General features: G+C 34.9%; 1 protein-coding gene across 1 annotated transcript in view; it reads right to left on the bottom strand.

Moving 5' to 3' along the window:
* Positions 1–3,915: 3,915 nt before the first annotated feature.
* The window catches only part of LOC137625260 (putative neural-cadherin 2), an 81,559-nt gene continuing 62,616 nt past the window's right edge, over positions 3,916–22,858 (bottom strand). Inside the window, exons 15-16 of the mRNA XM_068356056.1 lie at positions 7,762–8,043; positions 3,916–4,444 (exon numbers count right to left, since the gene is read on the bottom strand). Of these exons, the coding sequence (XP_068212157.1) occupies positions 4,092–4,444; positions 7,762–8,043 (635 nt within the window). The 3' untranslated portion in view covers positions 3,916–4,091. The remainder of the gene's footprint in view (positions 4,445–7,761; positions 8,044–22,858) is intronic.

The following is a 22,858-nucleotide window of genomic DNA, read 5'->3' as shown; positions in this document are numbered from 1 at the left end:
AAAATTTCTAATTCGTTGACCATTTTCAATTGTCAATTCTGTGAGGTTGAGATTGAATAAATAAAATTTCTAATTCGTTGACCATTTTCAATTGTCAATTCTGTGAGGTTGAGATTGAATAAATAAAATTTCAAATTCGTTGACTATTTTCAATTGTCAATTCTGTGAGGTTGAAATTGAATAAGTAAAATTTCTAATTCGTTGACTATTTTCAATTGTTAATTCTGTCAGGTTGAAACAGAGTTAATTTTATTAATTCGTTGACCATTTCCAATTCTCAGCTCTGTGAGGTTAAGATTAAGTTATAGATAGATAAATTTTCCAAAATTTTCAACAACAAAAAAATCCACTTATCATTTCACTGAGGTTGAGAGTGATTAAGTAAAATTTCTGATTCTTCGACATTTTCAATTGTCAATCCTAAGATTAATATTTTTTCCCAAGTCTTCGACTATTTCAATTGTTATAATGTAAGCTGGAACTTAATAGAAAGTATAAGTTTCAAGTGTCAATTCTAGCAAGTTGACAAAGTTATCTTTTTATTTCATTCCAGGTGTTGCTAAGACTTAAAATACAGATTTATTTAATAGCAATTTTTAATATTCTATTTACGGCGCAAATACCATGATTGTGATAGAAATATACCTAATATTCAAAATTACATAGTTATTTTTCATCAAGTAATTTTTTCAAGTCATTTTTTATCAAGTTATTTTTTATTAAGTTATTTTTTACCAATTTTTTTCTCACAGTTTTCTTTACCAAGTTTTTTTTTTACCAAATTATTTTTTACCAAATTATTTTTTTACCCACTTGTTTTTTTTCTAAACTATAGAATAGGTGTATAAATGAATGCTGTTATAAGCTATTTATCCTTGTTTTGCCCTCCACATTTTGATATATATTTAATTTAGTTAAAACCAAAATTTTCACCATCCTTGACAATTACTCCAAAATGTTCACTTTAAACTCTTTTATTAAAACACTCACTTTAGACTTCAGATTCGAATATTATCTTTCAATTATATCACATTTAAGACTCGACATTTTCAATATTTATATAATTTTAAACAACATTATCGGCATTTATCTAATTTTAAACTCAATATTTTCAGTATTTATCAAATTTTAAACTCAAAATTTTCAGTTCTTGTATAATTTTCATTATATATCTAATTTTAAACTCAACATTTTTAGTATTTATCTAATTTTAAAATAAAAATTTACAGTATTTATATAATCTTAAACTCAACATTTTTAGTAATTATGTAGTTTTAAATTCAACAAAATTTTCAGTATTTATCTCATTTTAAACTAAAACTTTTCAGTATTTCTCATTGTAAACTTAACATTTTCAGTATTTCTCATTATACGTTTTCAATATTCATCTAATTTTTAAATCAACATTCTAGTATTTATCTAATTATACTTATGATTTCAATATTTATCTGATTTTAAAAATAACATTCAATCTTTATATAATTTTAAAACTCAACATTTTCTCTGTCTAATTTTAAACTTAAAATTTTCACTTTAATTTAAAACTTAATTTTCACTTTATCTAATTTTAAACATTTTCACTTTATATAATTTTAAACTCGATACTTATATTATTCACATAACTTTCAACTTAACATTTTAAATATTTATCTAATTTTAAACTCAATACTTTTAATATTTTTGTAACTTTAAACATAACATTTTCAATATTTATCTAATTTTAAACTCAGCATTTTTAGGCTTTATATAATCTTAAAATCAAAATTTTCACTTTATATGATTTTAAACTCGGCATTTTCAATATTTATCTAATTTTAAACACAACAGCTTTAATATTGATATAATTTTTAACTACTAGGATTTTTAATATATATAGAATTTTAAAGTCCACTTTTCACTCTTATCTGATTTTATATTCTTATTTGCACTCTTTTACAACTATGGAGAAAATAATTTTATTTCATAAATCAAATTATTTTTTTTTTTTTGTGAGATTATTTTAAGAATCGTCACTTGAATCGACGTTCAGTGCAAATTTTTATAATTATAATTGGGAAAAAATTTGTTTATGATAACTGGGTAATTGGGAGAAAAATTGTTATTTGGGAAAAAATTGTGGAAAATTTTATGGTAATTGGGAAAAAAATTATGGTAATTTGAGAAAAATTCATGGTAATTGGAAAAATCTTATTTATGGTAATTAGGAAAAAAATATTCATGGTAACTGAGGAAAAAATGCTTTGGCAGAAAATACTAAACTCATATAAAATCAAATGTATTTTTGTAAATTTGAAATCCTAATGTAATAAATTAAAAAATTGTGTTATACACAATTTTGTAATTGTCAAAATTTTGGACGAATTGCTTGCTACTAAATAAGGAAATTAGACGATATTCATAATAGCTATGATAATGTCTTCATGTAAAGCTATTTATTTTATTAAATAATGGCAAAGGTTTCTCAGAGTAAATACAATCCCTTGCTAGTTTTGTGCGAAAAAAATATTAAAAAAGACATTTTTTTTCATTAATTTTCTATTTGAATTTTTTAAAATATTTTTTTTTTCATTATAATTTGTTATATGAATTTTTCACACATGAATTATATAAGATTTTTTGAGACTTTAAATTGACATTTTGTTATTTTTTCGAGACATTTTTTTTTCATTGATTTCTTAGATGAATTTTTCACATTTATGAATTTTATAAACTTTTTCACGGCTTTATAGTAGTATTTTTTTTTTTCCTTTTTACTTCCCATTTCCAGCCGAAATATTTTCTAATTTTTTAATGGATTTTTTTCTTTAGTCGAAATATTTTCTAAAGATTTTTTGTGGGAAACTTTAATTAATATATTCTTTTTTTTTTCATTCGAATTTCTAAACCTCCAACTTCGAACAGTATAAATGTTCCCAAATGGCTACTTATTAATTACAAGTTTTTCACAACTCCACTTGTGATTAGGGCGACAGTCTAGTATTTAATTCACACCATATATTTCTTCAAACTTTTTTTATATAAAACAGCACATTTTTATCTTGGAGACAAATAAATATATGATTCAAGAAGAACTTTTTTGTTTTAAATCTCTAGAAAATACGAAACAAATGTTTTTACTTTTTTTAAAATAAGACATTTTTAGCAACACTCATTATAGACATTATAATAACACTTTTTATATCTTAAGTCCCAAACACGACGCGAATTATTTACATATATTACAAAGCTTTGGGTTGATTTTATGATATCCTGGAGGAGAGTTTTCTCAAGTGTGAAATTAGAATTTTAACTCTTTCACATAAACGAGAGAAACTCTATTGTATAAATCAAGTCGTCAACTCTTAATGGAATAATGAGATAATGTTTCTTATTCCTGAATAATATTGACAGGTTTTGGACAAGTAACAAAATATATGATGGTTAATGGAAACATTTAAAAACTTAAAAATTAGTATATCCGGACGTCTTTGTAGGAAAATCGACACTTGTAGTCCTTTTAAGGACTTATAGGGACTTCAACGGGACTTGCAGGGACTTTTTGGGACTTTGGTACTTTTTCATCTGAACTATTTCGAAGTGGTCACTTTATGGAGATGACTAAATAATCAGTGGTCAGTTATGGATATGACTAAATATAATTCAAAACGATTCAACAACTGCTTTTAGATATTTTTTTTTTCAAATTCAGTTACTTTAGGAATTGTAAGTACTTTAAAGGAAGCTGTATACCTAGTACCTGAACAAAACGGGGCACTGGAAGGAATTTCATGGTTCTTGCAAGATTGGTTCCAAAACAAAATTGCGATTTTGTGAATAAAAAAATATTTTTTTTAGTAACTAAAACAACGGCACTTTAAGATTTTTGACAGCTTTTCATCTTTTTCTTTTTTTTTTTGGATTTTCACCAAAGTCGAACAAAATGGGGCACTGTAGGAATTGCAAGTACTTTCATTGGACTTGCAAGATCAGTTCCAAAACAAAATTACAATTTTATCAATTAAAAATCCATCTTAAGTAACTAAAACGTCGGCACTTTGCGATTTCTGACAGCATTTCACCTTTGTCATTTTTTGGATTTTCGCCAAAAGTCACTACTTGGTCTTGAAGGCACGTGGCGGGTCCGGTATCGGCATAGGAATGACTGTGGTCGCCGATGGGTCACCGATCAGTCCCACAGAGGTCACGTTCCTCTCCGTAATCGGCGGCGGCAACGGGTCAGGGTAGGTCATTTGAGGACACGTGACCCTACCATCGACCGCGCAGCTGGAGGCGTGGATGTCACAGTTGATGGTCGTGATCGGCTGGATGGTTTCCTTTTTATTCGAGTCTGACTTGGACGACGATTGGCTGGAGTGGTTGTTGGTGGGGTCCCAGGATTCCAGCATGTGCGCCACCTCTCGAAACCCGTCCAGGAATTTTGCGCTGCCCGAGCAGCTTTCCAGGCCTGGTGGGGAGGAGGAGGAGGAGGGGGGCGTGAATGTAAACAATGTCAGAAGTTCGTGAGGGTTGCGTTCGATTGGTTTCGAAACATTTGTTATGAAGTGCTTTACCCTTTACGTTTCTCTGGAGGAAATGATTGTCAAAATTATTTTTGGAGAGCAAAAGGGAAATAATTGTCAAAAAGATTTTTTTTGTAGAGTCAAAGGCAAAAGGGAAATAATTGTCCATATTTTTTTTTGGGGGGGGGGGAAGAATGAAAGGGAAATAATTGTCCATATTTTTTTTTTGGGGGGGGGGAGAATGAAAGGGAAATAATTGATTTTTTTTTTTTTTGAGAGCTAAAGCTAAAACAATATCAGAATTATTTTTTGGACAGCAAAATGGCTCGATTTATAGACTGTTAAAATCAAAGATAAAATTAATAAATACATAAATTAAATACATAAAAATACAGGAAATACATAGCACTCACCGATGTATTATCTTAATTGAAACTTAAACTTGAAGACTGCATTTCATTAGATAACTTAAAACAACCCAATAAAGTAAGGATCATCTCTAATTAAACCTACTAACTACTACTACTTAATATGATTTCACTCCACGTGTAGCATAGAAAAACACTTAGTAAGACCTCTTAAGAATGGAAGGTAATGAGAAGTGGTTTGTATAAATATCTAATCACTGTTAAACTAGGACATTTTTTTTTTCTATTTTTTTGTCTTTTAGTAAAGTAGAATATACTGGCAGCTGCTAGAGCTTAGGGAGGTATACTTAATGTTCCGTTTCCTAATCTTCAGAGCTTGGAAATATAAATTTTCAAAGTGAAAAAAGCAATAGATGTTTACTTAATGTTTCCTGTTTCTTAATCTTTAGAGCTTGGAAATAATAATATTTGTGGTGAACAGAGCAATAGATGTTTACTTTATGTTCCCTGTTTCTTAATCTTTAAAGCTTGGAAATAATAATATTCAAAGTGAACAAAGCAATAGACGTTTACTTAGTGTTCCCTTTTTCTTAATCTTTAGAGCTTGGAGATATAAATTTTCAAAGGAACATTACTGAATCCATTTTTACAATGTAGATACCCTTGTTAAGTCAAAATGTTGTACAGATGGTTGGTCCACTTACTAGTTTAGTGTTGTGCTACTGATTTTTATTGATAAAGTCATCACAACCTTTTTTTTTTATCTGCTGCGGTTTGGAGAGTAGTAATGAAAATGTTGATATTGATATTGATTTTATTCAGATGTTGATGGTAGTTTGACATCAAAATGTGTTGTAATGTATAGCTGTTTTGTTGCTTCAATATGTCATGAGGTGTCAGTCATGTTAGGTGATTTTGTCAGGCATGTGAGGTGATCTTTTCTGTCATATCAAGGTGATCCTGTCAGTCATATGAGGTGATCTTGTCAGTCATATTAAGGTGAACTTGTCAGTCATATTAAGGTGAACTTGTCAGTCATATTAAGGTGAACTTGTCAGTCATATTAAGGTGAACTTGTCAGTCATATTAAGGTGAACTTGTCAGTCATATTAAGGTGAACTTGTCAGTCATATTAAGGTGAACTTGTCAGTCATATTAAGGTGAACTTGTCAGTCATATTAAGGTGAACTTGTCAGTCATATTAAGGTGATCTTGTCAGTCATGTGAGGTGATCTTATCAGTCATATTAAGGTGATCTTGTCAGTTGTATTAAGGTGATCTTGTCAGTCATATTAAGGTGATCTTGCCAGTCATGTGAGGTGATCTTATCAGTCATATTAAGGTGATCTTGTCAGTTGTATTAAGGTGATCTTGTCAGTCATGTGAGGTGATCTTATCAGTCATATTAAGGTGATCTTGTCAGTCATATTAAGGTGATCTTGTCAGTCATATTAAGGTGATCTTGTCAGTCATATTAAGGTGATCTTGTAATGATATACCAGTCTCTTCATTATCATTTTCATAGTGAAGGGATTTATCAAATTGGATATTGTAGATTCAGTGTATCTTGTTGTCCATCAAAATGTAATTTTGCGCTGTTGAAGTACTGGAGTAATTGCAACAGTGTATATCTTCAGAAAATCAATATTCCCATACAAATTGTTCTTCATTTTAGACTTAATGGTTATAATATCTAAAATTTGTCTTTGCATATAAAAGATTTACTACTTCGTCTTGCTTTATAATCTCAAATTCTTCTTTATTTTATATTTATCTCAATTCTCTTCTTCTGCTGTCTAAGAGCTCTGTGTTCTATCTGGTGTTGTCAAATCAAGGCTGAACTTGAAATAGCCATTTACATTAATATCCATTTAAACTTTAGCTTAAGATCAAAAGATAAAGAAACACTTAGTTATTTTCAAAGACTTTAATCATATCAAACATTGTAAGAGGAAATATTTACAGAAAATGAATTACATGAATATATTAGAATTTATATTTTTTAAATCTTGCAAAATTGTTTACCTCTGAATAAGTTTTTTTTTTTTTCATAATTCTGATAGTATAACATTATTGTTTTCACAACGTTATCATAGACATATTACACAAAACACTTCACATTTCTAACATCTTGGGAAAGGTGGAAATAAACAAAATCAATTTACCATTAAATATACTGCACGATAGATTGACTTTCCACTTCTCTCCTCGCAGAAGACATGATAAACATCTTTGAGAGACTAAGTTTTTTTTTCAGCGATTTAACAGTGACTATATACAGTGAATGTGAGATTTGATTAAAAATATCAGAGTAGATCTGTTTACATTCCAAGAAATGAGGTTGACTTATATTCAAAATTGGAATGCAGATTCCCGATTCCAGTTATGTCAGTTCAGAGTTTCAAAATTTGTCTTTGGATCATTGTTTTACCTCGTATTCAATTTTTACTCTGTTTTGAAAAAAATATTTTTGTTTTACCTCATATTTAATGTTTACTCGGCTTGAAAATAAAAATAAATATATAATTGTTTTGCTTCATATACTCGATCTTTACTAGAAGGTTTCAAGAAATCAATGTAAATTAGTTTGAAAAAAAGCAGCTACATGTTACGCCCCTATGAACTATTTAGTCCCCCCCCCACAACAATTGCGTATTTTAGTAAGCCCCCCCCCCCAACAACTCCTATTTTAGTTCACCCCCCAACAATACCGTATTCAGTTCACCCCCAAACAATTCCGTATTTTAGTTCACCCCCAAACAATTCCGTATTACAGTTAAGCGAATAGCAAAATTTAGGGGGAATACCTACACCAAGTTACCCCTGTACTTTCCTGCCTTCAATATCCTTCAACCCTCTCCCCTCCCCCCTCCCCCCACCAGGCTAAGACTTACAAGAAGAGAGTGATCCAGGGGAAGAGCCTTCACCTTCGTAAGCATAGTTCCTCAGGTCGTCGCCGGCTGGCGTGATGGCGCTGCTGCCGCCGCCTTTGGTGGAGCCGTTTTTGCTCTTTCCGTTGCTGGTCTCGTGATGTCCTCCGCCGCTCTTGCTGGAGCCGTTTCGCATCGTCGGAGACGTCAGGCTGGTCACGACGACGGCGCCTCCGCCGACGGAGCGTTTCTGGTCTTCCATGCTACTCGTTACCGAAGCGGCGTCCACTTGTAGGACGTCCACGTCTGGAAGTGAAATGGTGGTGGTGCGTGTTAGAGAGGGATTTTCATATCCGTGAGAACCAGGACACTTAGGTTATTTATGTATGGTCTAAGGTGTAGTTATAGTTTTTAATGTGTAGGCCCTACTTGTGTAAGTTTGCGTATCGCCATGATCAGCAAAGCCGTACTAGTCACGACATCCATACTAAGTTGGTTTGCTCTGAGCTATCTAACGAAAATCTCTCGCCATCACCAATCCGCACTGGCCTGTGTCATTTATATATATATAGTCTAAGGTGTAGTTATAGTGTTTAATGTGTACTTGTCAAAGGGTTTACTTATTAGTCAGGACACCCATGCTAAGCTGGTTTGGTGTGAGCTAGCAGACGAAAATCTCCCACTATCACCAATCCGCACTGGCCAGTGTGATGTAGAAAAGTGGCCAAACCCCAGACGAATATTAACTGAGGCATTTGTCATGCAGTGGACAAGAAAAATATCTATTTTGGTTGTTGTTGTTGTTGTATTTGCATAAAAGAAGTCTTTATTTGTGCTAGATTTATACCTTGTATAGTTGGACGTTTTTCCAATGATTGGTTAGAAAAATAATTTCCCTAATGATTTTTATAATTGCATGTTTCATCATTGTTAGTGGTTCAGAATTAAGGTCTTAAAATGTCTACACTATCATAATGATGTTTTAGAACTTAAGAACGTTTTACGGTAGCTGGAGGATATTTATACAACGTATTTTAGAAAAGAAAATGTTGCCATAAATAATCACACTTTATTATGCTTACGCATTTACACTGAAATTGCTCACATCATATACAGTTAATACTAACAAACTACAAATCTAAAGAAAACAGAAAATATTGAAATACTTCCATTGACTTATACATTTGTATTGATTTTTTTATATATATATTTCTGTTGTTAGTTTGCTCTTAAGATAAAAATTTAACATTATGAATTTTCCTAAATAATTTTTTTTTTTCAGAACTTCACAGGACTCGGAGAGGAGTAGTTGAAGATTAAATGGATCCTCTACCCTTCGGACAACAGCTTCTACTCCTGTGGTATACACCAACTACAACCCTAACACTAACAGGAAAGAAGCATGATAGTGATGAATAAGCCAAATGTCTGATTAAAAATACAGTAAGTAGTCAAGATGATGTTGACCACTGAAAATAACTAAAACTTGTACATATAGAAATTGTATTCGCACAATCGGTTTTTTTTTCTATAGAGTAATTATCAATTACAAGATATTAACCACTGAGGACAACTAAAATAAACCTGAATAATATAGAAATTATATTCACAATGTATTGCTATAGAGTAATTATCAATTACAAGATGTTAATCACTGTGGACAACTAAAACTTGTACAAATAGAAATTATATTTACAATTCTTTTGCTATTCAATAACTATCAAATACGTTCATGGAGAAAATACGAGAAAAATGCAAGTAACCAAAATGTCTTACAATCTTTACTACTGATAACATTGACCTATAATTTTCTCATCTTCATCTTTTCAACTAACAACAATGACCTATAATTTTGTCATTATCTTGCCAAATAGCAGCAATGGCCAATAATTTTCTCATTATCTTTACAGCAATGACCTATAATTTTCTCCTTATCTTTTCAACTAACAACAGTGACCTATATAACTTTCTCATTAAGATTTACTTCACAGGAATGTATCCTCCCCCATGATTGGAAAGGACAATCAAAATGCACTGATGGACAATAGATAATCTGTTACTTCAAGATAGATGATCCATCATTGGAAGGATACACACCAAGCTAACACTTGACTAAAACCTATTCAACCTTAATGCAACATATGATGGTAAGCAATGGATAGGCCTAAATTATCTATAGGGGAAAAAGATTTGTGTTTGCACCATGCAATGATGTAGAGTATATAAACTGAAATTGAAAACTGTCTCTAGCTAACAATCTAGCATTTATGAATGTTATCAATATTTTCTATTATGGCACTAAAACAGATAGAATTTGAACTTTTTTTTAGAACTGACTATTCATAATCACAGAATATATAAACTCAACTAGACAATCTAGCATTTATGTTGCTATAGAATTTGAACTTTTTTTTTTTTTAGAACTGACTATTCATAATCACAGAATATATAAACTGAACTAGACAATCTAGCATTTATGTTGCTATAGAATTTGAACTTTTTTTTAGAACTGACTATTCATAATCACAGAATATATAAACTGAACTAGACAATCTAGCATTTATGTTGCTATAGAATTTGAACTTTTTTTTAGAACTGACTATTCATAATCACAGAATATATAAACTGAACTAGACAATCTAGCATTTATGTTGCTATAGAATTTGAACTTTTTTTTTTAGAACTGACTATTCATAATCACAGAATATATAAACTGAACTAGACAATCTAGCATTTATGTTGCTATAGAATTTGAACTTTTTTTTTTTAGAACTGACTATTCATAATCACAGAATATATAAACTGAACTAGACAATCTAGCATTTATGTTGCTATTATGAAACCCCAAAACAGATAGAATTTGAACTTTTTTTTAGAACTGACTATTCATAATCATAGAATATATATGAACTTTTTTTTAGAACTGACTATTCATAATCATAGAATATATAAACTGAGCTATATAACAATCTAGTATTTATGAATGTTTCCAATCTTTTCTATAATGGCACTGAAAGAGATAGAATTTGGACTTTTTGGAACTGCATATTCATTTCCACAGAACAAGTGAACTAACTAACACTGTAGAATTTATGAATGTTTCCAATATTTTCTATTATGGCAATAAAACAGGCAGTTCTGAATAGAGTTCAATTCTAAAACTAATTTTGTTCTAATTACAGCTGGACTCGAGGGGCGGGTGAGCATGGAAATGGAGCTTGCAAGAAGCGTGTATGTGGAAAACAATACTCAAGAGATAGATCAAAGTGAGTTCAATATTTATGAAGAAGAGAATTAGCAAGAAAAATTACAAACCGAAAAAAAAATTCTTTATGAAGAAGAGAATTAGCAAGAAAAATTACAAACCGAAAAAAAAATTCAATATCTCCAAATGCAGGAATCTAATCTTCAAGTTTTCATACTAATATCATAAGGATTTATAAACTGTATATCATAACTTAGGTTATATTCCTTCTGTATTTCTCTTACTGGTGTTTATGGTCAGAAAAAAGACACAGATGGTCAGGTGCGTGGACCACCATACCAAAGTGATATTCATGATCGGTGAAACCAAACGATTCTTCAGATAAATCGGCTATTATAAAACAATACCATACTTTATTAAGGACATCAATACCGAAGTTGAGCTGAGAAACGAAGCGAGTAAGTACCAATACTAAATAGCTGAACCGTGTTGACACCAATACTGAAGTTGAGCCGAGAAGCTAGCAAGTACCAATACTAAAGCTGAACCTTGTTGAGGACACCAATACTGAAGTTGAGCCGAGAAACTAGCAAGTGCCAATACTAAAGCTGAACCTTGTTGAGGACACCAATACTGAAGTTGAGCCGAGAAGCAAGCAAGTGCCAATACTAAAGCTGGACTATGTTAAGGACACCAATACCGAAGTTGAGCCGAGAAGATAGCAAGTGCCAATACTAAAGATGAACCGTATTAAGGACACCAATACTGAAGTTAAGCCAAGAAGATAGCAAGTGCCAATACTAAAGCTGAACCATGTTGAGACACCAATACTGAAATTGAGCCGAGAAGATAGCAAGTGCCAATACTAAAGATGAACCGTGTTGAGGACACCAATACCGAAGTTGAGCCGAGAAACTAGCAAGTGCCAATACTAAAGCTGAACCGTGTTGAGGACACCAATACCGAAGTTGAGCCGAGAAACTAGCAAGTGCCAATACTAAAGCTGAACAGTGTTGAGGACACCAATACCGAAGTTGAGCCGAGAAACTAGCAAGTGCCAATACTAAAGCTGAACCGTGTTGAGGACACCAATACCGAAGTTGAGCCGAGAAACTAGCAAGTGCCAATACTAAAGCTGAACCGTGTTGAGGACACCAATACTAAAGCCGGACATCAATACTGAAGTTGAGCCGAGTAGCTAGCAAGTGCCAATACTAAAGCTGAACCGTGTTGAGGACACCAATACCGGAAGTTGAGCCGAGAAGCTAGCAAGTGCCAATACTAAAGCCGGACAACAATACCGAAGTTGAGCCGAGTAGCTAGCAAGTGCCAATACTAAAGCCGGACATCAATACTGAAGTTGAGCCGAGAAGCTAGCAAGTGCCAATACTAAAGCTGAACCGTGTTGAGGACACCAATACCGAAGTTGAGCCGAGAAACTAGCAAGTGCCAATACTAAAGCTGAACCGTGTTGAGGACACCAATACTAAAGCCGGACATCAATACTGAAGTTGAGCCGAGTAGCTAGCAAGTGCCAATACTAAAGCTGAACCGTGTTGAGGACACCAATACCGGAAGTTGAGCCGAGAAGCTAGCAAGTGCCAATACTAAAGCCGGACAACAATACCGAAGTTGAGCCGAGTAGCTAGCAAGTGCCAATACTAAAGCCGGACATCAATACTGAAGTTGAGCCGAGAAGCTAGCAAGTGCCAATACTAAAGCTGAACCGTGTTGAGGACACCAATACCGGAAGTTGAGCCGAGAAGCTAGCAAGTGCCAATACTAAAGCCGGACAACAATACCGAAGTTGAGCCGAGAAGCTAGCAAGTGCCAATACTAAAGCCGGACATCAATACCGAAGTTGAGCCGAGAAGCTAGCAAGTGCCAATACTAAAGCCGGACATCAATACCGAAGTTGAGCCGAGAAGCTAGCAAGTGCCAATACTAAAGCCGGACATCAATACTGAAGTTGAGCCGAGAAGATAGCAAGTGCCAATACTAAAGCTGAACCGTGTTGAGGACACCAATACCGAAGTTGAGCCGAGAAGCTAGCAAGTGCCAATACTAAAGCCGGACATCAATACTGAAGTTGAGCCGAGAAGCTAGCAAGTGCCAATACTAAAGCCGGACAACAATACCTAAGTTGAGCCGAGAAGCTAGCAAGTGCCAATACTAAAGCCGGACAACAATACCGAAGTTGAGCCGAGAAGCTAGCAAGGGCCAATACTAAAGCCGGACATCAATACTGAAGTTGAGCCGAGAAGATAGCAAGTGCCAATACTAAAGCTGAACCGTATTAAGGACACCAATACTGAAGTTGAGCCGAAAAGATAGCAAGTGCCAATACTAAAGCTGAACCGTGTTGAGGACACCAATACCGAAGTTGAGCCGAGAAACTAGCAAGTGCCAATACTAAAACTGAACCGTGTTGAGGACACCAATACCGCGTGTTGAGGACACCAATACCGAAGTTGAGCCGAGAAACTAGCAAGTGCCAATACTAAAACTGAACCGTGTTGAGGACACCAATACCGAAGTTGAGCCGAGAAGATAGCAAGTGCCAATACTAAAGCTGAACCTTGTTGAGGACACCAATACCGGAAGTTGAGCAGAGAAGCTAGCAAGTGCCAATACTAAAGCCGGACATCAATACTGAAGTTGAGCCGAGAAGATAGCAAGTGCCAATACTAAAGCTGAACCGTATTAAGGACACCAATACTGAAGTTGAGCCGAGAAACTAGCAAGTGCCAATGCTAAAGCTGAACCGTGTTGAGGACACCAATACCGAAGTTGAGCCGAGAAGATAGCAAGTGCCAATACTAAAGCTGAACCGTGTTGAGGACACCAATACCGGAAGTTGAGCCGAGAAGCTAGATACTAAAGCCAGACATCAATACTGAAGTTGAGCCGAGATAGCTAGCAAGTGCCAATACTAAAGCTGAACCGTGTTGAGGACACCAATACTGAAGTTGAGCCGAGAAGATAGCAAGTGCCAATACTAAAGCTGAACCGTATTAAGGACATCAATACCGAAGTTGAGCCGAGAAGCTAGCAAGTGCCAATATTAAAGCTGAACCGTGTTAAGGACATCAATACCGAAGTTGAGCCGAGAAGCTAGCAAGTGCCAATATTAAAGCTGAACCGTGTTAAGGACAACAATATACCGAAGTTGAGCCGAGAAGCTAGCAAGTGCCAATACCTGAACCGTGTTAAGGACAACAATACCAAAGTTGAGCCGAGAAGCTAGCAAGTGCCAATACTAAAGCCGGACATCAATACTGAAGTTGAGCCGAGAAGCTAGCAAGTGCCAATACTAAAGCCGGACATCAATACTGAAGTTGAGCCGAGAAGCTAGCAAGTGCCAATTACTAAAGCCGGACACCAATACCGAAGTTCAGCCGAGAAGCTAGCAAGTGCCAATATTAAAGCTGAACCGTGTTAAGGACAACAATACCGAAGTTGAGCCGAGAAGCTAGCAAGTGCCAATACTAAAGCCGGACATCAATACTGAAGTTGAGCCGAGAAGATAGCAAGTGCCAATACTAAAGCTGAACCGTATTAAGGACACCAATACTGAAGTTGAGCCGAAAAGATAGCAAGTGCCAATACTAAAGCTGAACCGTGTTGAGGACACCAATACCGAAGTTGAGCCGAGAAACTAGCAAGTGCCAATACTAAAGCTGAACTGTGTTGAGGACACCAATACCGAAGTTGAGCCGAGAAGCTAGCAAGTGCCAATACTTAAGCTGAACCGTATTAAGGACAACAATACTGAAGTTGAGCCGAGAAGCTAGATACTAAAGCCGGACATCAATACCGAAGTTGAGCGTGTTGAGGACACCAATACCGAAGTTGAGCCGAGAAGCTAGCAAGTGCCAATACTTAAGCTGAACCGTATTAAGGACAACAATACTGAAGTTGAGCCGAGAAGCTAGATACTAAAGCCGGACATCAATACCGAAGTTTGAGCCGGGAAGCTAGCAAGTGCCAATACTAAACCGTATTAAGGACATCAATACCGAAGTTGAGCCGAGAAGCTAGCAAGTGCCAATATTAAAGCTGAACCGTGTTAAGGACAACAATACCGAAGTTGAGCCGAGAAGCTAGCAAGTGCCAATACCTGAACCGTGTTAAGGACAACAATACCGAAGTTGAGCCGAGAAGCTAGCAAGTGCCAATACCTGAACCGTGTTAAGGACAACAATACCGAAGTTGAGATGAGAAGCTAGCAAGTGCCAATACTAAAGCCGGACATCAATACTGAAGTTGAGCCGAGAAGCTAGCAAGTGCCAATACTAAAGCCGGACATCAATACTGAAGTTGAGCCGAGAAGCTAGCAAGTGCCAATACTAAAGCCGGACATCAATACTGAAGTTGAGCCGAGAAGCTAGCAAGTGCCAATACTAAAGCCGGACATCAATACTGAAGTTGAGCCGAGAAGCTAGCAAGTGCCAATACTAAAGACGGACACCAATACCGAAGTTGAGCCGAGAAGCTAGCAAGTGCCAATACTAAAGCCGGACATCAATACTGAAGTTGAGCCGAGAAGATAGCAAGTGCCAATACTAAAGCTGAACCGTGTTGAAGACACCAATACCGAAGTTGAGCCGAGAAGCTAGTATTAGCAAGTGCCATACTAAGTTGAACTGTGCTAAAGACATCAATAACGAAGTTGAACTGAGAAGTTAGCAAATGCCAATACTAAAGCTGAACCGAGAAGCTAGGAATTCGCTGAACGTATATATTGATATAATCAAAATAAAATAAAATGAGAATCATCAGATAAATTAGCCAAGATAGAGCAATACTACACTTTAAGATCCAATACTAAAGCTGAGCTGAGAAGCAGCACAAGCATGTGGTGAATATATATATATATAAAACAAAATGAGAATATTCGGATAAATCAGCCAAGAACAATATCATACATTGTGAAGGACACTAATATTCAATCTGGGCTGAGAACCTAACAAATACTGAACATGTATATTAGTATAATCAAAGAAAAGAAAATTGAGAATTAAAAGACAAATCAGCCAAGATGGAGTAATATCATACTTGTTAAGGAAATTACTAGCAAATGCTGAACATATAAATTAGTTAAAGAAAGGAAAACCGAATAAGAATCATCAGATAAATCATCCAATATAAAACAAAATCATACTTCGTTTAGGAGATCCAATACTCAAGCTTAGATGGGAAAGTACTGAACATAGTTTAATCAAAGGAAACAGAATGAGAATCAACTGATAAATCAGCCATGCTAAAACAGAATCATACTTCGTTAAGGAGATCCAATACTCAAGCTTAGATGGGAAAGTAGAAAGTACTGAACATAATGTAATCAAAGGAAACAGAATGAGAATCACCACATACATTACTTCGTTAAGAAGATTCAATACTCAAGCTGAGATGAGAAGTAGAGCTAACAGAATCAAAAGCTGAGATGAGAAGCTACCAAGTGCTGAACATAAATAATCAAAGGAATTCAACAATGAGAATCGTCTGATAAATTATTTCGTTAAGGTAGATCCAATACCCAAGCTGAAATGAGAAACTAAAACAAATACTGAAACTCAAGCTGAGATGAGAAGGTACTGAAACTCAAGCTGAGATGAGAAGCTTGAGAAACTATAGAAAGTACTGAAACTCAAGGTGAGATGAGAAGCTACCAAGTTCGAAAATGAACTGGTATTAAGGAGATCCAATACTCAAGCTGAGATGAGAAGCTATCAAGTGCTGAACATGAGTACTGGTATAACAAAAGGAAAACGGAATGAGAATCAGATAAATCAGCCAAGATGAAACAAAATCTTACTTCGTTGAAGAGTTCCAATATTCATGATGAGATGAGAATCGAGCAAGTGATGAACATAAAGTGATCAAAGGAAACCAGAATGAGAAACATCAGATAAATTAACTTCGGTAAAGAGATCCAATACGCTAAGATGAGAAGCTACTAAGTGCTGTACACAATGTAAATCAAAAGCTGAGATGAGAATGCTACCAAGTCGCTGAACATAATGAGAATCATCCGATAAATTACTTCGTTAGAGGAGATGCAATATGATGAGAAGCTAGCAAGTGCTGAACATTTCACACCTAGCAAGTGCTAAATATGTATTGGAATCAACTGAACCAGCCAAGATAGAAAACAATATCATACATTTTGATATACTCAAACTGAGCTGAGAGACCTCCTAGCAAGTGCTAAATATAAGGAGATTCACCAGATCTTTAAACCAACCAAGATAGAACAATATCAGACATTTTGAAGGACACTAATACTCTAGCACAACATGTATTGGAATCAACAGAAAACCAAAGGAGATTCATCTGATATATAACCAGTCAAGATAGAAAATAATATCATACATGTTGATATACTCAACTTGAGCTGAGACCTATCATACATGTTGATATACTGAGCTGAGACCTAGCAAGTGCTAAACATGTATTGGAATCAACAGAAAACAAAAGGAAACCAGTCAAGATGAAAACAATATCATACATGTTGATATACTTAAGTTGAGCCGAGACCTATCAAGTGATAAACATGTATTGGAATTAACAAAAAACAAAAGGAGATTCATCAGATATAACCAGTCAAGATAGAAAACAATATCATACAATGTTGATATACTCAAGTTGGGCTGAGACCTAGCAAGTGCTAAAGGAGATTCGTCAGATATATAACCAGTCAAGATAGAAAACAATATCATACAATGTTGATAAAGGAGATTTGTCAGATATATAACCAGTCAAGATAGAAAACAATATCATACAATGTTGATAAAGGAGATTTGTCAGATATATAACCAGTCAAGATAGAAAACAATATCATACAATGTTGATAAAGGAGATTTGTCAGATATATAACCAGTCAAGATAGAAAACAATATCATACAATGTTGATAAAGGAGATTTGTCAGATATATAACCAGTCAAGATAGAAAACAATATCATACATGTTGATAAAGGAGATTTGTCAGATATATAACCAGTCAAGATAGAAAACAATATCATACATGTTGATAAAGGAGATTTGTCAGATATATAACCAGTCAAGATAGAAAACAATATCATACATGTTGATAAAGGAGATTTGTCAGATATATAACCAGTCAAGATAGAAAACAATATCATACATGTTGATAAAGGAGATTTGTCAGATATATAACCAGTCAAGATAGAAAACAATATCATACATGTTGATAAAGGAGATTCGTCAGATATATAACCAGTCAACAATATCATACATGTTGATAAAGGAGATTCGTCAGATATATAACCAGTCAAGATAGAAAACAATATCAATACATGTTGATATACTCAAGTTGAGCTGAGACCTAGCAAGTGCTAAACATGTATTGGAATCAACAGAAAACAAAAGGAGATTCGTCAGATATAACCAGCCTAGATAGAGCAATATAACATTATGTGCCCAATAATAATCTGATTTTAATCTTGCAGAATATGTTTCCAATGTTTATCCCAATATAACATTATGTGCCCAATAATAATCTGATTTTAATCTTGCAGAATATGTTTCCAATGTTTATCCCAATATAACATTATGTGCCCAATAATAATCTGATTTTAATCTTGCAGAATATGTTTCCAATGTTTATCCCGGAGAACATGATTACTATTTTATGGTTCTATAGTTAATAGAGAAAGCAGCTTATCATTTTTTGCTTGTTATTATATTTTTTGCTTGTTATTATATTTTTTGCTTGTTATTATATTTTTTGCTTGTTATTATATTTTTTGCTTGTTATTAAAGATAGGACATGAATTTATTTGTCAAATTTTATAAAATAAATTTGATTTTGTTTACTGCGTTTACATGTATCCTCTCAAATTTTATAACAATTTAATTGCGTTTACATGTATCCTCTATGTACTTGTGAATTAACGACATTGTCTAAAAAGTTTTGTCTGGGGACCCCATATGCTAATAGAAATGTAGCTAACCTGAGTGACAAGCCCTACACTGCATAATGCGAGAAACATGAGAGTTAAAACAGTAATATCCATATCCTTACTGATAGAAATATCATGACCAAAGTGATCTCAATTTGCAAAGGGAACATAAGTTGATTATATAGTAGACTATAACAGAAATATCATGACCAAAGTGATCTCAATTTGCAAAGGGAACATATAGTAGACTATAACAGAAATATCACGACCAAAGTGATCTCAATTTGCAAAGTGATCTCAATTTGCAAAGGGAACATAAGTTGACTATATAGTAGACTATAACAGGAACGTAAATTAACAGAGACTGGACAATATACAGGAACTGTTTTAAGTTCCTGTATATTCTTTCCCTTATATAAAATGGCAGTAAATCAACAAAGACTGGACAATAACAGGAACTGTTTTATGTTCCTGTATATTCTTTCCCTTATATAAAATGGCAGCAAAGACTAGATAAGAGCTATAAAAATCAATACGAGAACTTAAAAATGGCAGATGAGACTCGGAGAATAACTATAAATGGAAAATAAAATGTCAGCAAAGACTAGACAATACAGGATCACTTGATAAACAGATGTGTTACAAGACTAGACTAGATAGTGAAACGGCAGTCCAGACCAAACAAATTCAAGGGATGTTGACTTGGAAATCAGAGAGGCTCAAGGGATGTTGACTTGGAAATCAGAGAGGCTAAGTGTGAAACGGCAGTCCAGACCAAACAAATTCAAGGGATGTTGACTTGGAAATCAGAGAGGCAGACCAAACAAATTCAAGGGATGTTGACTTGGAAATCAGAGAGGCTAAGTGTGAAACGGCAGTCCAGACCAAACAAATTCAAGGGATGTTGACTTGGAAATCAGAGAGGTTGGAAATCAGAGAGGCTAAGTGTGAAACGGCAGTCCAGACCAAACAAATTCAAGGGATGTTGACTTGGAAATCAGAGAGGTTGGAAATCAGAGAGGCTAAGTGTGAAACGGCAGTCCAGACCAAACAAATTCAAGGGATGTTGACTTGGAAATCAGAGAGGTGAAACGGCAGTCCAGACCAAACAAATTCAAGGGATGTTGACTTGGAAATCAGAGAGGTTGGAAATCAGAGAGGCTAAGTGTGAAACGGCAGTCCAGACCAAACAAATTCAAGGGATGTTGACTTGGAAATCAGAGAGGTGAAACGGCAGTCCAGACCAAACAAATTCAAGGGATGTTGACTTGGAAATCAGAGAGGTTGGAAATCAGAGAGGCTAAGTGTGAAACGGCAGTCCAGACCAAACAAATTCAAGGGATGTTGACTTGGAAATCAGAGAGGTTAAGTGTTTTGACTTGGAAATCAGAGAGGCTAAGTGTGAAACGGCAGTCCAGACCAAACAAATTCAAGGGATGTTGACTTGGAAATCAGAGAGGCTGTTTTGACTTGGAAATCAGAGAGGCTAAGTGTGAAACGGCAGTCCAGACCAAACAAATTCAAGGGATGTTGACTTGGAAATCAGAGAGGCTAAGTGTGAAACGGCAGTCCAGACCAAACAAATTCAAGGGATGTTGACTTGGAAATCAGAGAGGCTAAGTGTGAAACGGCAGTCCAGACCAAACAAATTCAAGGGATGTTGACTTGGAAATCAGAGAGGCTAAGTGTGAAACGGCAGTCCAGACCAAACCAATTCAAGCGATGTTGACTTGAAAATCAGAGAGGCTTGGAAATCAGAGAGGCTAAGTGAAACGGCAGTCCAGACCAAACAAATTCAAGGGATGTTGACTTGAAAATCAGAGAGGCTAAGTGTGAAACGGCAGTCCAGACCAAACAAATTCAAGGGATGTTGACTTGGAAATCAGAGAGGCTAAGTGAAACGACAGTCCAGACCAAACAAATTCAAGGGATGTTGACTTGGAAATCAGAGAGGCTAAGTGAAACGACAGTCCAGACCAAACAAATTCAAGGGATGTTGACTTGGAAATCAGAGAGGCTAAGTGAAACGACAGTCCAGACCAAACAAATTCAAGGGATGTTGACTTGGAAATCAGAGAGGCTAAGTGAAACGACAGTCCAGACCAAACAAATTCAAGGGATGTTGACTTGGAAATCAGAGAGGCTAAGTGAAACGGCAGTTCAGACCAAACAAATTCAAGGGATGTTGACTTGGAAATCAGAGAGGCTAAGTGAAACGACAGTCCAGACCAAACAAATTCAAGGGATGTTGACTTGGAAATCAGAGAGGCTAAGTGAAACGGCAGTTCAGACCAAACAAATTCAAGGGATGTTGACTTGGAAGGGATGTTGACTTGGAAATCAGAGAGGCTAAGTGAAACGGCAGTTCAGACCAAACAAATTCAAGGGATGTTGACTTGGAAATCAGAGAGGCTTGAAACGACAGTCCAGACCAAACAAATTCAAGGGATGTTGACTTGGAAATCAGAGAGGCTAAGTGAAACGGCAGTCCAGACCAAACAAATTCAAGGGATGTTGACTTGGAAATCAGAGAGGCTAAGTGAAACGGCAGTTCAGACCAAACAAATTCAAGGGATGTTGACTTGGAAATCAGAGAGGCTTGAAACGACAGTCCAGACCAAACAAATTCAAGGGATGTTGACTTGGAAATCAGAGAGGCTAAGTGAAACGACAGTTCAGACCAAACAAATTCAAGGGATGTTGACTTGGAAATCAGAGAGGCTAAGTGAAACGGCAGTTCAGACCAAACAAATTCAAGGGATGTTGACTTGGAAATCAGAGAGGCTTGAAACGACAGTCCAGACCAAACAAATTCAAGGGATGTTGACTTGGAAATCAGAGAGGCTAAGTGAAACGGCAGTCCAGACCAAACAAATTCAAGGGATGTTGACTTGGAAATCAGAGAGGCTAAGAGCACAACATAAAAACCCAATGTCATGATAGCCTACACCTGGATTAATTTTGATTTATGGAAATAAAATCGAAATCTGGTATACATCATGAGGGTAAATAACCTACTTGGTTATGTTAGTATCAGAAACATCAAAACACAGAAAAAAAATTACTAAGCAGTATTTTGGGAAACAACTAAACATCTGAAGGGTGGAAATCAAGAACTATACTGTAACCTACTTGGTATATATGAGAAATCTTAGAAATGAAAGAGACCTATACTTTCTAATTTTGCAAAAATACCATTATTGAAAAGTAAAGTATAGAATTGAACAGAAGCATGGCTGAAATTTAGAGTAAAATTACCATATTCTGAAAAGTAAAGTATAGAATTGAACAGAAGCATGGCTGAAATTTAGAGTAAAATTACCATATTCTGAAAAGTAAAGTATAGAATTGAACAGAAGCATGGCTGAAATTTATTATTGAAAAGTAAAGTATAGAATTGAACAGAAGCATGGCTGAAATTTAGAGTAAAATTACCATATTCAAAGTAAAAACTTGAATTTAGAAAGCAGAATTGGAGTAATACATGATAAATTTTTAGAAAGTAGAATTACAAAACAAGGCGAAAAAACTTGAATTTAAATTGCTAAGCAGCATGACTGAAATTTGGAAATAGAAATCAATATAATATAGAATATGTACATTTTGAAGATGAATAGCCAGTGAAGATGAGAGAGACCAATACTAAGAGAATTAGGAAAATATCACAGTAGTCTAGTAGGCCTATATGGTTTATATAGAAATTTTTGAAAAAAAAAAAAGAAAATATCACAGTAGCTTAGTAGGCCTATATGGTTTATATAGAAATTTTGAACAAAAAAATAATCTCCTAACTATGCCGTACTTGAAGAGAGATGGATTTGGACCAATAAAACCAACATTTAAGAAATGAATGAAACTTGGAAACTTAAACCAGGGACACATACATTTTTTTCTGCTGGATGAAACTTAACTTTCCTCTATTGGAGATGAAACACTACTTGAAGATGAGACACCAGACAATAAGGACAGCTTTAGAAGAATAATGGGAAT

Source organism: Palaemon carinicauda, chromosome 32 (assembly GCF_036898095.1).
Source record: "Palaemon carinicauda isolate YSFRI2023 chromosome 32, ASM3689809v2, whole genome shotgun sequence".
NCBI classification, from domain to species: Eukaryota; Metazoa; Arthropoda; class Malacostraca; order Decapoda; family Palaemonidae; genus Palaemon; species Palaemon carinicauda.
Note: the sequence above shows the minus strand (reverse complement) of the source record. Positions and strands in the feature narration are given on the sequence as shown.